This window comes from Limulus polyphemus, unplaced genomic scaffold (genome assembly GCF_000517525.1).
Source record: "Limulus polyphemus unplaced genomic scaffold, Limulus_polyphemus-2.1.2 Scaffold585, whole genome shotgun sequence".
NCBI classification, from domain to species: domain Eukaryota; kingdom Metazoa; phylum Arthropoda; class Merostomata; order Xiphosura; family Limulidae; genus Limulus; species Limulus polyphemus.
In genome coordinates this window covers 266,826-284,997 of record NW_013666195.1, presented here as the reverse complement: position 1 = coordinate 284,997, position 18,172 = coordinate 266,826, and the positions used below count along the sequence as shown (strand labels likewise).

Sequence of the window (18,172 nt, the reverse complement as noted above, 5' to 3'; positions counted from 1 at the left end):
ACCTACATCAAGGTGCCCTCTATATCCAATCCATATATAAGCTCCCCATTATTCTTTCTTATTCCCTTTTTTTCGAGACTGGCAAGATTATCAGACCTGAACACTGGCTATTGTGGGGAGGAAGTGCAGAATAGTGTGAGAGAAGGTAACACATTTTCAGTATAAAAAAATTTAAGCTCCGAAACACACTAACCTCCTTTCACGCTGACCAGGTGAAGATGTTGATGAGGGCAAGATCCACACAGAAAGAGATATAATAAAGCACACTAGTGGGAGTCCACACTACTTCTTGAACAGGTATGCTCTTCGCCCAGATAAAGTGAAATATAAATGTGGACAGTAAAGGACAACCAGCTACAGAGTCAACATTGTTCATTATCATAAGATTTGTCCAGGCCCCAACCACAAAGACGAGGTTCCACATCTCGTCGTTGGAATTACAGGGCTGTGGACTCAAAGCGAGATCCAAGGTGAAGTGGCTAGGGCATGGGGACCACAATACGATATAATTATATAATAGAAATATGATATGAAGGGTACACAACCCAAAAGTTAAAAGATGTTGCATGTCGAGCTACCGGAATTTCAAAGAGAAGGCAAGCAACACCTAAGTGGACAAACCCTCAGTCCATCCTAGAGAAGCACAAAATGCAACAAACCAAACTCAGAATTATGGGTCCAAGCACCCTATCTGAAAGCTACAAAATGTCGCATACAAGCCACTGGAATTACAAAGGGAAGGCAAGCAACATCCAAATGGGCAAGTCTTTCCCCCAACATGAAGAAGCTCAGAATGCAACAAACTGAACTTGGAATTATGGAGTCAATTCAATAAAGACTGGAGCAAGTGAGGTAGAATTCATACCATTGCTTAGATGGGCAAAGAAGAGAACCTTTCATCACGATAAGTGTGAGCGGAGGTGTGTTTCAGAATTATATTCAGCTTATTTTTGACATTATTCTATTGCATAAAGATCATATGTCCATTACTTAAATTGAAACTTTCAAACAAAATATTTAAATTAATATATACAAACTTGCTAGCTTTGTATTCATTAAGTACAAAAAAAGTATTGAAATTTTGATGTATTAAAAAATGTATTAAAAAAATCTTCAGTTTTAGTTGAAAAAAAGATTCAAATTGCTTAGAACAAATAAATTAGAAGAGGAAAGATGTATTCTACATTAAATTGATTATAGAGCCAGATTTTTTTGATCTAGATAAACTATTTCTTACAAAGACAGTGGAACCCGAAACTGTTGTGTATCATACACAGGCCCTGGAAGATGTAAACTGCTACTGCTAGGTGAATTTGGAAACCAGGTTGATGTTCCCTTATTAACTGCTTTAAGTTGATTGTCATAACTACAGAAAGAGCACAAATAAGTTGAAATTACCAACTTATATTGTTTTCACACATAAAATTAGAAGAATGTTACAGACCACAAGACACCCACTCATGTAAGGTTACATATTTCAACTGCCAGTGTTTGAGTAAACACAAATTTCTATTACCTTAGAAGTGTCATCCTTATCTTTGATTAAAATTGTAACATTTTCTTGATATAATGTCAATAAGTCTAATAACCTGAATATCGTGTAATGAATAACAATCTTTTCCTTATTCAATTTTAAGTAACATTTCCTTTTCTTTTAAAACTAAATCATCACTTAAAAATCTTACAAAATAATAGAGGGCATTTTCATTTCATTTTTTACTTAACTGACCCAGAATTTTAATACAACAAAAATATGGTCGGCTTATGTTCTACTGTTTCAAAAAAAAAAAAGAGGATAAAACGTTTATAATGGTCTAATTCATTACTACATGCATAACATTAGGTTTGTCATACATCATAAATTTTGAGCTTAATAATTATTACAATAAACATGGTTAATGTGTTAATACAACTGTTGTATGCTATTAATAAGAAATCAACTATACAAAATAAAAAAAAAATCATCACAAAATTTAACATTCGATTGATTCACTGACAAAATAGAATGGTATTAAAAATGTGTTATGTATCATACTAGCCTTTGACATTATTCATGTTACTACTTTATGTGATATGTATTAATTACAACAAGTAATTATGGTAAGGTTGTGGCAACTGATTATCAATCACTATTACAATTTATGAAATAGTTAAATTTATTATTATTATTATCAGATATAAATTAGTTAATATAATACATTTACGCTGATAACTGGTTGATTATCAACTGAAACAAAGAACATAAACTTATCGGGAATTTATATTTCTAATAATAAATAAAATAGTAACAATTATTAATTAAACCTATGTAATCATATAGGCTAATAAATGTGATAACAATTAATTAAATTATAATTTTTAATTATAAAAATTTCGTAATTTCCTAGAAGAAGCTATAAGAAGAATATTTGTAATGCTAAAAAAAACATACAAGAGAGCAGGATGAATGTTTGTCTGTTGAAATATTGGTGAATATACAGTATTTATACTTACTCTAAGACAGCTTTTGGAATGGCTAGTTGCTCAAAATGAAGATGCTTCTTCAGTTCATGAAGGTAATTGACATACATGACTTTTTTTCCAAACTTCACACTGATAGGAAATACACAAACATTGGTTCAAACATATTCGTGTAGTTTTGGTTGGACCTTAAATCACTGAATACTTTCTTCACAGCTTCAACTAGCAAATTGTAACAGATTATCATACAGCAAGATATTTCCAAATTTCAAGTTACTAGAGCTTATAAATAAGTATTTTTACAGTTCTTCAATGGGCAACTAGCAACCTCTTATCAAATAACAAGATCTTACCAAATTTCAAATTACCAGCAGTTACAATTAAGTATTTCTACAGAACTTTAATCAAAAACTCCAGGAAAAATGTGGCTAACTAAGCTGTTACAACTAAAGGATTGAATATCTTAAAGTACAGAAAAAACAAACTAACTTGTTTCACAACACTATAGTTTTTTTAAATAAGAAACTTTTATGATTATTTCAGGATTTTCATCAGGCTTTTTGGTTAATTATTTCTTACAATATTAACATTAAATCTATAATACTCATCTGTGACATGTACTTATTCATATGCATAAAAGGAATGTTATACATATATATACATATGTAATTAACATACCTGATAGCAGGTCGGAAAATCTGCCATACAAATCTAATGAAATTGGTAGGGTGGACTAGATACAAGGTTTTAAGATTCTTTTTATATCTGAAAGATAATGACAAAATCCCTTTCAAATAAACAAGATTTTAATTTACAAGGAATCACTTTGTGAATAAATGAAATTTTGATCTGTCACAAACTATGGATAACTGAATGAATTACAGGCTTCCAGTATTATATGTAGAAATGAATATATTTATTGCATACTGTAGAGTAACAGCTAACTCAAATATTAAAATCAACTGTTTATAGTATGCAGTATCTTCTAAGTCCTACGTATTCGTTTCTATACAGTAGTTTTAAAACTTTATGCTTTTAAGTACATGTAAAAGAGTGAGAAATAAGTAAGAAACATATGTATAAACAAAATGACTTTATGTTACTGTACTGATAAAATCTGTATAATCACAGTTTTCATTATATCAAATATTAAGGATTAAGGATTTTGATAAACTAAGCTGCATCAAAAGATATGCTTCTAAGATTAACACATATATCTATAGTTCTAAGTCTGTATTTAAAAAATGGCATACACTGAAATTAAACTTACTTTCTGTCAAATGCTTTATAAGCAGCCCATAACCAGCTAAGAGATGGCTTGTTCCTACTGTTGAGACCATAGTGGAAATATACTAATGTATAGTCACTTTCTACAAATTGGTCCAATGTATACATAAGGTACCTGGAAAACAGATCACAAAACAAGATTTTTTTTCTATATTAAAGAAGAGTGGCTAATTACAGAAGAGGATATGACTTCAATAGTTTTTTGTTTCCAGTTATAAAAACCAAGATAATTATATATTTAAGTCACCAGAGAAAAGACAATACATTTCAATATAAACAAATTTAAGTGACCATATATTGCAGCATATAAATAATTTTTTTTAATGACAGAATGTTATTCCAAGAAAGGGGACTTATATGACAGTGATCAGAAAATTATAGGATTTTTTTGCCTAGATTTAAGGGGTTGACTTATATGCCATGATATACAGTACTTTCTGTTTTTACTGGAAAGAATGTGATGGATTACAACTTAATGACCCATTTTTTTATCATATTACTTTTAATATCTATGTTGTTACTAGTAGGAGTGAAGGCAAAATTACTTTCACTTTATCCTAATTAAATAATCTTCTTGGGGGTAACACATACAATTTCATACATCTAGTACACTATTTCAAATATCCAGCTTTCAAGAATAATCCAACCTGTTTATCAGCTTGTGTGTCTTCTTTCTTCAGTGCTGAATTTAATCTAAACCATTTTATTATATTATTTGAAAAATAGCAGAAATATCAATTTCCTTACTAATAACTACACCTGAGACTCATCAGCTAAGCAAATAAAATAATTTAAAACAATGAATACATGTTAGATGTTCCAGTAATTTTATATACACTCTTAACATGGTTTTTGAAACACGTTTATCATTTAATAAATATTTCTAAAATATTTTTTTGAATCATAAGGAACTTGTAAACACAAAATTTTAACAGCAGAAGAAATGAATACATTATCTGAAACAACTGCAAGTCTTTCAGAATTTGTGATAACTGCAAAATTGTTGGCAAAAGTGGTGTATAAATAGTAAGAACATGTGAAAAGAATGAAAATCAACCAAATATCTCAAAAATTGAGGAAAGACAAAGTCTGATAGAAAGCATGAGCAATGAAGTTATAAAACTAATAAAATAGCAGGTGATATACAAGAGACACCAGTTTTACCTTCTCTGTTTCAAGCACTAGCATAATAAAATAATCTTAAAATACTAAGTAACCTAAGACAGTTCCAGTACATGTTTAAGAACTAACTTTACCTGAGAAACTTGGCATGATTAAGTTCTTTGTTTGAAGGCAGCTTACATGCTGAAATGACTATCACCTTCCTTCCATAGGAGTCATCACCTTATAAACAAAAAAACTCTATTAAGTAAAATACGTTTTAACTATACAAAAAAAAACTATAACTTTTCTAAGCTAATAATAATTTGCAGTCAATGAACATTATGTCCCATTCATAATGGTGAAAGTCAGTAGAAGAATGTTGATGAGTGTTGTAGGATTACATATCAAAACATAACTTAATAAAACACAGAAGAAATCTAAGATGGTGGCATAAAATCACTATAATTTTATCACTATATATTGTAGAAGTAGTTTAATGTATGATAAGATATTATATATATATATAAATATACTTGAAATACCCATCACTCTAGACCTAAGCTTATTCATCTTAATATATTGTTGTAATTCTGTAAGGTAGTTTAGTTTAGAAAAAACAGTTTCACATGTATCATATAGTATACATTCTATAAGGTAGTTTAGAAAAAACAGTTTCACATGTATCATATAGTACACATTCTATAAGGTAGTTTAGTTTAGAAAAAACAGTTTCACGTGTATCATGTAGTACACTATATATACAAATGAACTATCTTGTACTCTTACCGCTATGCAGAATTTACTTGTAATTATGACTATGCACTGTTATCAAAGTGTCACTGGTTTTGTAGTTACATTTATAAGGATTAATTTGCATTTATTAATTTTCCCCAATGGCTCAACCATGTATGAAATTACTGAGATAATTGATGCTAATATGGTAAAGGGAAAGAATAAACAACTCATAATTCAGTTCAATGTAACCCTTATAAACTTATAGTTCTCTTTTGATTTATATCATATTATGATAAGTATCGTATCTGATTTTCAGCTCTTAATGATCAGTATTTAAAATCATACTATAGCAACTAATAATTTGTTAGATAATTAGAACAACAGAAAGTTACGATAACAGTAAATTTCATTTTTAATATTTTTAGCTTAAATTAGGGTTTTTTTGCTTGTACTAAGAACTTATTATAATTACTTGTATTAACCCTCTCTCTTTGGTACTATGATTGTATGATATTTTCATAACAAAATGGTAGTTTTCTGATTTTACACTCTTTTCACACAATGAGTAAGCAAAATTTAAATTCTGGTTCAGGCAATTTCCTATTAATCAAGGCCTGTGACAATTGGAAAATATATGTATGACCAGCCTACAATGCTCAGATTAGTAATGGTTAATTCAGACTCTAGTAATAGAATATGATCAATTCAGATGATAGATCTCATACTAAAAATTTTTCAGATCTTTCTGACAGAACTTATTCATTTATTAATACATAGAATCAATCTGTTTAACCCATAATAACACAGTCTATAGCAACACTAATTAGCTATGTATCTTACTAACAAAACATTTTTTGTTATTAATCAAGGTCTACAGGAAACTATGGGTAAAAATAAAGCTTTCTTGGTTAACTGTAATCATCTGAAATTATTATTGTAGACAAAACCATGCATATTTTAAGATGGTGAATGAGTGTTCACAAAACTACTATAAAAAAATGTGCCAACTACAAGTATTTTATTTTTCCACGACATACTGAATTTACATGCAAATCATATTTATACACACTAAATGTAAGGAAACAGAAGATTACTGGATGAAGACCGCTGTTATTATTTATAGATAAGGGCTTTAATAATAATCAAATAAAAAAATATCCTAAAGCACAAAATTGTATTAAGTTGTACTTTCCATAACCACAAAACACTCAAAAACACTGTGAGTCTGTTATAAGGTTTTTAAGGAGTTTACCAATCTATGTCTCATAAGTTTACTTATTTTAAAATGTAAGTAGGCTTTTGCATTAACTTATTGACATTTCAACCTTCCAAGATAAAATCAAGATATAAAGATCTGATTTACTTTTCTATACACTGACAAAAGCATAGAAGTTCATATACATAAGTACAATTTTTAGCAAGTTCTTATTTCCAGCTGCTCGTCATTTTTTGGTTTAGTAACAGCTGCTATGCTAAATATTTGTTATCACAGAGTGTTTGGTAATTTATGGGGTCAACTTTCTATTTTTATCATTTCTGCACATGGATATATAGATACATAGGTATCGCCATTTGTAATCTTTTGCTGGCTTTGCCTTCTTTTACTTCCTGACTAAGTCTAAACAAAAACCATATGGCAAATGCCAATAATATTTTATATATACACAAAGTTATGCAATCAGTGATCACAGAAAAACAGTCTTGTTGGTTATTTGAATTGTTCAGAAGTTATACTGTAGATATTTCTATGGTAGATAACATGTACCTTAACAACTTTTGTAATAGAATTTTATTAAATTTGCATAACAGCCACTAATTTTAAATAATTTTAAGTTCATTCTATATAAACAATAAACAGTAACATATTATACATATTTTTTGCATTTTTAAACTGTTTGTGTAAATAACAGACAATGTTGTAGTTACCACTTCTCCATTTTCCTTGTTTATTTATGAGGCAATGCAGAACAAATTACTTAAGTATTTTTACATTTTTAAACTCAAAATAACATTCAAACAGGTACTTACCTTTGAAATACTAAAAGCTTTTATTTCTTAAGTTTGCTCTCATGTTGTCAACAATCATGTGAATTAGGATCTAATTGTCCTTGATCCAATTCAGAGTATCCATCAACATATCCAGAGTTCTCCACTCTCCTATCTTCCACATGACTTATTGCATATACTTGGTTCTACTTAACTCTTTCAGCACAGGTTCTTATCTCAAAAATACAATCCCACCCATCTTCTACAACTGAGAGATGTGTGATTTTTTCATCACAATTGTAACTAAGGAATTTGGATAATGTCAGAAAAGTATGGCTTATGTATACTATCCTGATGCAATTCAAAAGTCATGAGGTAGGTAGGAGAGTAGAGAACTCTGGGTAAATTGATGTGTACTCAGCATTGTGTCAAGGATATTCAGAGCCTAAGTCACATTACTGGTGAAAGCATGAAAGTAAAGTTAAGAAAGAAAGGTTTTTGGTATCTAGAGGTAAGTCTACCTGACTTGAAACATTAACTTTCATTGTTGGCTCAGTGACAACATTTAGACATATCTTAAATTTCCTGTGATAGCTACTATTTTTAAGACATTATTGGAAATGAGGGCAAAAAATACCACTGACAGATAGAATATTCAACTTCACATCAATGCATTCTAATTATGAATACTTTTAACTGGTTTATAGCATTGTATTTTAATTTCTAATCAGAGCTAATTGATTCAAATTTTCACTTACTTGATTTTAGTTATTATTACAAGTTATCGTTATTACTAAAGCTCTTACTTTAAATGATTTTAATCAAATTAAAATGTTAGCGAAGTTACGTTCATAAGTTATTATTAAAGACTCTTACTGCATGTTTTGACTGTTCATGAAATGTAGTTTAAAATCTTGTAAATCCACTGTTTAAAAGAAATAACTAAACAAGGAAAAATTACATACACACACATATATATATATATATATTTCCGAAATGGACTTACCTCCACTCGTACGAAAGCTATTTCGATTGTTGACTGCTAAAATAATTTTAGTAAAGAGCACACCAGTATTTATACCCCACCAGTTTTGCATCATTTCTGAACATGTACATATCACATGACTACTCTCCACCAATAGTATTACACCATCTATGTAACAGCGTAACTAGCTCCCTTGGATATTCCTGCTCAACCCCATTTTGTCGATCAGAGTGACACAGTTTAGACATGTGTTTAATTTTTCTGAGTGTGACTAGTTTTTGATTGTACTTTGTTGGCATTTCCAATGAAGTTTATTCAAGAATTTCTAATATTTATGTTTGATTTCATTTGTTTCCATGAATTTACAAATCAAAATTTTTTCATTTTTATTACATACTTTGTGGACTGGGCACATTTAGATAGTTTGTCCATTTCATATGTTAGTAATTTGTTAACTGGGTATGTTTGGTTAATTTGTACCTTCCATACCACTACTACTAGTAACAAGTAATTCTTTGTTTTCTTTGAATAAATATTTTTCGTTATTGTTAAGTATGTACCTTCTTTTAATTTTAGTCAGTGCATGATGTAATTCTGTGTCCTTGTCATCTAGGTTACTTTCTCTGTCTGGTAACTTAAAATAATGATTATTATTGTGTTTTCTCGAGAATTTCTGTCAGTTAATACGTTCATGATTTTTACATTCTTTGTGGACTAGAAAAATATTGATACTTTTCCCATTTGATGTTTTAGTCCTTTTTTTACTAGGTATGTTTTGATAGTTGGTATGTTATATATCATTACTACTAGTAATATCTATTCTTTGTTCTATCTGACTTTTTTAATGAGTATTCAATTATGCCATCCTTTCCTAATTTTTGTCAGTGTGGGACTTAAAAATTTGCCTTGTTACTTCACTGTCATGTTCAATTCTCTCCCGTTCATAAAGCTGAGCTTAGTTTTGGTTTCTTTGCTTATGTTCGTGATCCTAGACAGCTCTTTATGTGTTTTGTCGGGGAATACAAACTTTTGCCAGACTTTTTCACTCCATGAATCTTGTATTCTTCCTTCTCTAGTTTGACTGGCTCCTGCTTGCTTCCTCCCATTCTCAGTCCAGGGTCTACACTCCCCTGCTCCTACAAGATGCAGAATGGGTTGGTTTCCTTTTGACAAGGGAGAAATCCATTCTGACCCCCTCTCAATACCCCATTCATTTGGGGGGGTTCTTCTTTCCAACCTCAGTCAAGCCCAGCCTTATCCTCTCTGTCTTTGGGGTTGGAGCGATCAGTTCACACGTCCCTCACCTTTTTATGGCTAGATATGTTCTATCTCTTTGGGGATGTGGACTTCCAGAGAAGTTCTCATTTCCATGGGTCAGACTCATTTGCATTCCCTTTGGTGAACACTCCTGGATCCATGGAATTTCTCCTCAGATCCCTGGTTTGGTGGTTGAAAAGAGTCCAGACGACAGCGGGATTGCTGCTTACTCCTTACAAGTTCCCATACTCCTCTTTAGGGGGCTGAGGTTCTTACCTCTACTCCCAGCCTATGGTCAAATCAAAGAGTCGTTATCTACATCACTTTTCTCGAGCCATGTCCCACCTCCTTCCTCTCCTGTGGAGGTGATGGTGATGGTAGACTCCCACCTCGCTACTGTGGTCACTTACTTCCTTAATCAGGTTTGGTCTGCTTTTCAAAATAGAGAAACACAGTCACCCATTGCACTGTCTCCTGTGTGACATTCCTCTGGACTCCCCACTGCCTTTTTACCCCTTTTTCTTCGAGTGGAGCATGAGAGTCCTTACCTCTCTCAGTTCCCAGTCGCAAGGACAGTGGACCATGGAGGCTTCCACACGAGTGTTGCTAGAACTAAGCTAATTTATCCACTCAGCAGAAGAGGGCAAAACTGGTTCCTTACTGGAACTCCCCCCAAATGTTGGCAGACCTCACTCAATAAACACACTGACCAAGTATTATTTGCAGCCAGCCTATGTTAGATACTTCTCATAATTGTAGGTTCAGAATGACAATGCTTGGTTCCTATGGTTGTGTGCAGTAGACACCTCTCTTTTCATTAATTCTGGTTGCAGACGGTTCTTTCCTGCTTCTACAGTTGGGCTTGAAAGACTTCATCTGCCTTGTAATACTGGCAATGGGACATCTGTGCTCTGTTGCTACTGTTAGGCAAATGCTGTTTGTCCTGTTCGTAATTCCGGATACAGAATGTTTTTACCCGGCTTTTACAGTTGAGTGAGTTTTTATTTTACCCATTATACCGGTTACAGCTTTCCCTGTTCTTACTGTTGCTGGGTTCAGTTTGTTGTACTTCTTGCTTCTTGTTTTGGGGGTTTGTCCAGTAATGACTGTTTGCTCACTTCCTTTTCGTAATTCTGGTTGCTTGACATACAGCACTCTGTTTACTTATGGTTGGGGTTCTTGAGTATCGATAACCTACTGTTGTTTTTTTTCTTTTTACATGTTCATACAGCTTGCACCTTCTTAACACTTACAGTTATGCAAGCATTACCTTTTTCACCCATTTTATATTACTTTCCTAATTTCTGGGTGAAGAGCATACCTGTTCCAGAAGTATTGTAGTACCCCACAGGTATGCTTCATTTTCATCTCCAAGCACACCTGTTCATTCTGAGTGGTTGCTTTCTGTTTGGTCCTCAGTCTGTTCTTTGTGTGTCTACAATAGCTCTCCACCCTTGCAGTGTGGGATTCTAGTCTTTGTGGGAGAGGAGTTAAGTCCGTGTCAGAAGTTAACATTTTCTTACACCGAAAATGTATTTCTGATAGGTACTTACCTCTTCTCATACACTTCTCACCCTTCCTCCCCACTCTAAAACCAGTGTGTTTTTATTCTAGTACCTACCAATTCTCCAAAGTGAGGATTGAGCACAAATAGCAGAGGGAGCTAGAAGCACCATTATAGGTGAAACAATACTATTGGTGGAGAGTAGTCACATGATATTTACATGTTCAGAAATGGTGCAAAACTGGTGGGGTATAAAGACTGGTGTGCTGATTAATAAAATTCTTTTAGCAATGCTATGAAAGCACTCAATAATTGAGATAGTTTTTGTATGAGTGAAGGTAAGTACCTGTCAGAAATACATTTTCAGTGTAACATTCTTTAAATTTTTACTACATTGAATTTAAGCAAAATCACTAAATGGTTCAAACAAAAATGTAAACCCTCCCTTTATACAGTAAAAATGAAATACTTTAAAACTTCAAAAACCTATTTAAATCACAGTCAAGCAATTACTTCAAAACATTTTTAGTTTACCATTGAATTATATGACAAAATGATTTGATCAATCACACATAAAATACTATGATCTATAATACATTGCAACTTAAGTACAAGAAATAAAAATTAAAGTAATACATATACAATTCCATATAGACACTTAATTAACAGACACTTAATTTTTTGAACAAAATGTTGTTGACAACACAATAAGAACTGTAGCTTTTTTTAAATCTTACAAGCTAGCAAAATTGCAAAAATTAATAACACTTTCAATTATGAAAAATCTTATGCATAAGTTCACCACTGAGTTAAAAGTTATGTGTTAATCCTATCCTTCAAATCATTTGCAACAAATTTACAAAAATTTCAGTGTTCATAGACTTTAGATACAAGATAAGATGCTTGTACTATATGATTAAGATAAAGAGTTATTTAACATATCACCTATTTCACAAATTTTATAACATAAAACAGTAGGGCTGACATTCACAACAAATTTTTTTTTTGTAAATAAATTTTTCAGAAATATTAACACATAGGCTTCATAAAATATTCACCAATACAACATGGGACTATTTAAAGCACAGTGTCAACATGGCTGTTGATATGCATAAGGCACTGTTATGATTAATGTAGGAACAAGGCCTCACCTATTACTGCCTGAGTGTTGGGTCATTTGTTTTAATGGGTACAGTGAACCATTCTTGTTTATTACAATATTATTTTAATTTTGATATTAATACTCTTATAAGAGTTTCTGGCCAACTATTCTAATCATACTATTCAAGCATCTTGTATCTAAAGTCTTTAAACATTAAAGTTTTTGTAAATGTGTTGCAAATGATTTGAATGATAGCATTAACACTCATAACCTTTAACTCAATGACAAGCTTGTCCATAAAATTTTTCATAATTTAAAGCATCATTAATTTTTGCAATTTTGTTAGCCTGTTAGAGGGTCAAAGTGAATTTCAACCAGATATTTATTTCTAAAATATTAATAGCCCTTTGTTGTTGAGTTGCACTCATTTTATCAACAACCACATGACTCAAAGTTCTGAATGCCTCAATTCAATGTAGAGCATGTACCAACTTACTCAGAATTCTCTATTCTCGCACATGACTTATTGTATAGGCATCATGACAACGTACATAAGTTCTGCTTCCTCACCATAACTCAGATTTCTTAGTTGCAGTCATAATGGAAAACCATGTATCACCCAGTTGTGGGGAGGTGGATGGAAGTGCATTTTAGAGTAACTAAGTGCCTGTTTAAAATAAATTTTAATCCTAACAACGTAAAAATTCAAGTTAACTAAACTTACATCTAAAATATTAAAAAGCCAGTACAGACATCTGGCATGCATGCTACTTTCAGCTTAAAAGAGAATTCAGTAACCCTTTTGCTATACAAAGCATACCAGAAAAACTTGTGCTCCTATTGCACTATAATATAAAGTACTGTTTCTATAGTATTTCTAGTAGTTTTCATTTTGAATGACAATAAAAATCAACCTATGAGGTGAAAATATGTTTAAACATCTTATAACTAGACTTAAAGTATTTTATTCTATAATGGTGTCCCACAAGTGTGATATATAGTTACTTACACATATACATAAAAAAACAAATTGAATAACCATAAAATGTGATAGAATAAATGAATAATATTATGTGTTTTAATAATCTATAGACATACCAGCAACTTCTACAATACCATATTTGGCAATATCTGAAAAATCATTCATATCATCATCGTCATCTATTCCTCTATTAGCTAAAGCTTCTTCAAAGTTTTCGTCCATAAGTCCATCAGATAAAGGTGATTCAAGGTACTGATAATCATCATCAGTATTTGATTCTGCTTGCTTGTCCATTTCTGTCTCTGTATTGAAGAATCAACTGGGACATGTAGGGAATTTGTATAAAAATATATCAAAATTTGTTAAATCTCAAATAACATAAGTATAGATGTTTGACAATGTGCAACTTCTAAACTTCCATTCAGCATCCTAATAATTAATGTTAAGATCAGTGACACAAGTTGCATCCTAATACTCTAATGATCTGAAAGATACAAACACTTCTCACATTATCATGAGCATGTATGACAAAATATCAAATTTTTAGGCTTCAAAATCTTACCTGAGTTTGCTGCCTGCACTAATTCAGTATCATCAAACTCTAAAGCAGGTTCATAATCACAGTCGTGGTTGTCTGGAACACTATCACTGTTTGTAGAACCGCCTAGGTATACACGTACAGGAAAAAGAAACCAGATAAGAGTCACAAGCACCAATGGCATATATTGTACCTATAAACAGACTAAAGCTCACAGGGTAAATATTACAAACATATACATGGCAGTAAACTAAGAACAAACACATAACTAGTTTAGATACAAAGTTAAAGGTACAAAGTCTAAATGTCCTACAGTGAATCCTGCTGTACATCCAGACATTGTGTGAAAAGAAACCAAGAGACCTTGTGAGTTTATTTAAGCTTCTGTTCATTTTGTTCAATTATTACTTTCAGTTTAAGTATGTAATAAGGTATTTCTAATGACAAACTTCTATACTGTTATTTTTTAAGTAATTTTATATCTACACCTTCCCTTTCCTATCTCAAATCTTGTGTTAAACCATTATTTAAACAGTCAACTATCCTGATACATAAGGATGTTCTAATATATTATGCTTAGTTTTATACTGTCTACACATACATGTAGGCCTAAAAAAAAAAATAATCGTACTTTAACAGGTCTTTAGCAATGTTTACTATGTTAAATGAATAATTTTAATTACACTGTAGACCAGTAATGTACATTGATCTTCTCGTGCCATGTTAACTGACATGAACTGATGATTAAAGCAAATGGAATTAGCATATTTAAACAAATTAGGTGGAATGATCCAATGAAATTTGGGTTTTACTCAAGTGTCCAAAGCATGTGTTTTTTCATTTGTGTTACCTGTGAATGCATGAAAAGTGCATTTGGAGTGACAATTGGACTGAACCTGTATTGGATAAGTAATTTTATCTATAATTCAGAATTCACTATGTGTACCTTCACGATATGTGACAAGCTTTTTGTAAACAGTACAAGTCTGTAGTAAACAAAAATCAGTTGTGTTAATAAAGTATTTGTACTAAAGATATGAATGTGAATTGTTGAAGTATGTCTCACTTAACTATGACAAGTCAGAGTGCAAGGTGATGCCCATGTGAAGAATAAAAATACTTTTTTTTTCCATCATACAGTTTGCATATTGTATTAACACCGGAACCATTTAAATACACACATGTATATACAGTTTTTTTCAGTATCACTGTATCTTTTGTCTGGTATTTTTTCTATTCAAAAATGAATGATCATGATAAATAAAAAGTTGATGACTATAACATCAAATTTGTAATACCATGTTAAATTAAAATGTGTACAAGGTCGTGTATGCACACTTTGACCCCACCCATGCTCATAGGGTTAAATATGCTGATTCCAGGCCTATCATGATGACTTGCAAGCTTTCTTACTTAATTTGATTAGTCTATTTTACTGTCATGTGTCTCAATATACTAATTGCATTTGTTATTACATTAGCCATGTCATTGTCTAATGCCTTGTTTGCATAGCCATAATAATAACAGGAATGCTTGATAAATGTTTTCAACAGTCATAACTGTCAGTCAAAGATAACAATGGCTAACTATCAAATAAATGCAAATCTTAATTGGACAAAGACTACATATGCTCTATGCATAAAATATTATTTAAACTGTACCCTCACAACATACTTTGTAAGTAACCCTTGACTACTAACTATTACAAAAAGCACAAAAATATAAAATTTCTTATTTGAATTTAATAATGAATTTTCAAGCAAGTAGCATTCATATCTGGGTAAGTGGATTTTTCCAGTTTACTTAACCATGGTTAGTACTTAAATTTGATTATTCCACAGACCAGATTAAGGAAAAAGTTTATGAAAATTTGGATGTTTCAAAAATAAATAAATAAATCTCCAGGTTCTGGTGAAATTTACTGCAAAAGTCTTGAGACTTTTAACCTTTTGGTACTGTTAAAACAAATATATCCCTTATGTATCCTAGGTAATTTATACATTCTGAAAAGGTTAAAGAACATTTGAATATCATTAGACATTGAGGATATTTCTAATGATCAGAAAAATGAAATACAGTCCCTGTTCTCTGAAAGAAGGGGTCAAAGGAAATTCTTGAAAACTACAAGCTGTATCAAGATGCACATACAGGCCTTCTGGTTGTATTTTTCAATCATTTTCTTTCATCTGCCCATTTATTAGTTTACATTTGCAAGATGTCTGTGATACATGTAAAGAGCTATTTGTTCAGATTGGAAAACTATAGTAAATTCTATTAGAAGTCTACTCTGGAAGCTTTGTTTAGAAGTCATTATCACGTCAATGAACTTCTTGGGCTGTAATATTTATGAACTCCCTGATGATACCACAATTTTTGGAATAGCTAATACATTTTTAGCAGTTTTCCTTACTTGGAAGGGTCTGGGGAGTTTAGTGACTTTAGCTACTGCATGAAAAATGAATTTTTCAATATTGAGAAACAGGTTTCTAAATGCTTTTACAAAAATTTCTTCTAAAATGTAATATAAAATTAGTGTATATGGCTAGACTAATACACAGAAATCCTAAACATACAATCTTACTGTATTTGTTTCTGAATTTGCAAGGAAATTTATGTTGTTTTCTCACTTTACGTTATTTCTAGCACTATTATTACCAGTGCAATTTTTTTTCCCAGATTTGTACTTAATGACTCATAATTTTTTACTGAATACTCCAAATAAATGTTTTTTTTTGTTTTCTTTATCTTTGACATGTAAAATATTGGTTTTCCTGTTTTTATACAGAGGCACTCTCTGGATCTGCATGGTTTGGGTGCAGGGTAATCTAGATGTTTTTGACCAGCTATAAAAGTATAAGTGTTTTTTCCCTCAACTTTCTCACTAAATTATAAAATCAGTTATGCAACACACAAGTACTGGGATGGGATCAAACAAACCTCCAATTTTTTCTCTATAAAAACTATAACTTGTTTAAAAATAAAATTATTTATTGGCAAAATAAATCATTTAGAATAATATAAATAAGAGATGATAGTTAAATTGCATTTTCAGAAGACATCTTCATAAAAAATTTACAAACTGGCTTCATAAAATGAGGTAGTTAAATTAAAAGAGATTACAATATACTTTTGATTAGAATTACATTTGGAAGAAAGAGATACGTAGAATTTTCTTTTCCTAGCAGCACAACTACATACAGTAGATATCAACTTATCAAATATGATTTTTTATGCTACTGCTTGAATACTAGAACTAACTGGAACCCAAATGAATGATACCTGGCTTCAAAGAGATTGGGATACAAAGATCAGTATCAGGCCCAATAAGTTTTGAACTTTGGAAGCCAACGGCCTAGGTCAAGAAAAATCCTGCAACAATATCACTTACAAAGCTACGAGTAGTACGATCACCTACGTTCCTCACTACTTCTATGTATTTGTGGGGCTTAGACGGTGACTATCAGTATTACAATTAGTACAACAAAGTAATAACACTCACAGTTAGTTTGAGTTAGGCCTACTAGTACTACGCTCAACTATGTAGTTTATATTTTATCATGCTATTTCTAGACGTGGTTTTTGGTGTTAAATTATTTTGAATAGATACCATACTATTATTTATTATTAATATAATACGACTGCGCTGAGCTATACAGACTTGACTTTCATATTTGTTTCGGTTGTCTTGATTAAATTTCACTTCAGTGTGTTTTAACCACAAATTACAGAACTTTGAACTCAGGTGTCAAGTGCTAACCTCGACAGTTACTGAGTTAGTCTTACCAGAGAAACGTCTTCCATTTGTTTGGTTCTCTTTTCCAATTTCCTCCATCCTAGTTCTACGATAAACCTTTCAGCTATTATTGGGCGATCAACTATCGTTCATTCCCACTATTTATCAAACATTAAGTTTGTTAAGTGAATGGAGAAGTTCCTGCACGATGATCGACCTTCATTTCTTGATTTCTTTCACGTATATCGTTAGCACTACATATTTTAAGTTTAACGGAGGCCTTTGTATTTTACATAGTATTTGACACAAAACTTATTTCCGTTCTGCGGACTACTTTCTACCACCAAGATGTTAAGATAATTGTCATTTCAAAATCTTATTAACAAAGTGATACAAAAGTGCCTAACGGTAATGGTAGTTGGTACATGTAAAATTCACTCATCTGTAGTCAGACGTAGTTTCTGTTATGTCTTTCTTAGTTTTACTAAAACTATATATG

At 31.5% G+C, this 18,172-nt stretch overlaps 1 protein-coding gene across 2 annotated transcripts in view; it reads right to left on the bottom strand.

The window, feature by feature from the left end:
* LOC106459280 (rho GTPase-activating protein 1-like) overlaps positions 1-17,930 on the bottom strand; it is a 44,629-nt gene extending 26,699 nt beyond the window's left edge. For both annotated transcript variants that reach the window (XR_002610548.1, XM_022385727.1), the window contains exons 1-8: positions 17,724-17,930; positions 13,965-14,066; positions 13,519-13,704; positions 5,004-5,091; positions 3,731-3,862; positions 3,139-3,225; positions 2,494-2,592; positions 1,238-1,366 (exon numbers count right to left, since the gene is read on the bottom strand). Coding sequence is in view for 1 of the 2 variants with exons in the window: in XM_022385727.1 (XP_022241435.1) it covers positions 1,238-1,366; positions 2,494-2,592; positions 3,139-3,225; positions 3,731-3,862; positions 5,004-5,091; positions 13,519-13,704; positions 13,965-14,066; positions 17,724-17,772 (872 nt within the window). In the remaining variant the exon portion in view is untranslated. The remainder of the gene's footprint in view (positions 1-1,237; positions 1,367-2,493; positions 2,593-3,138; positions 3,226-3,730; positions 3,863-5,003; positions 5,092-13,518; positions 13,705-13,964; positions 14,067-17,723) is intronic.
* Positions 17,931-18,172: the final 242 nt, after the last annotated feature.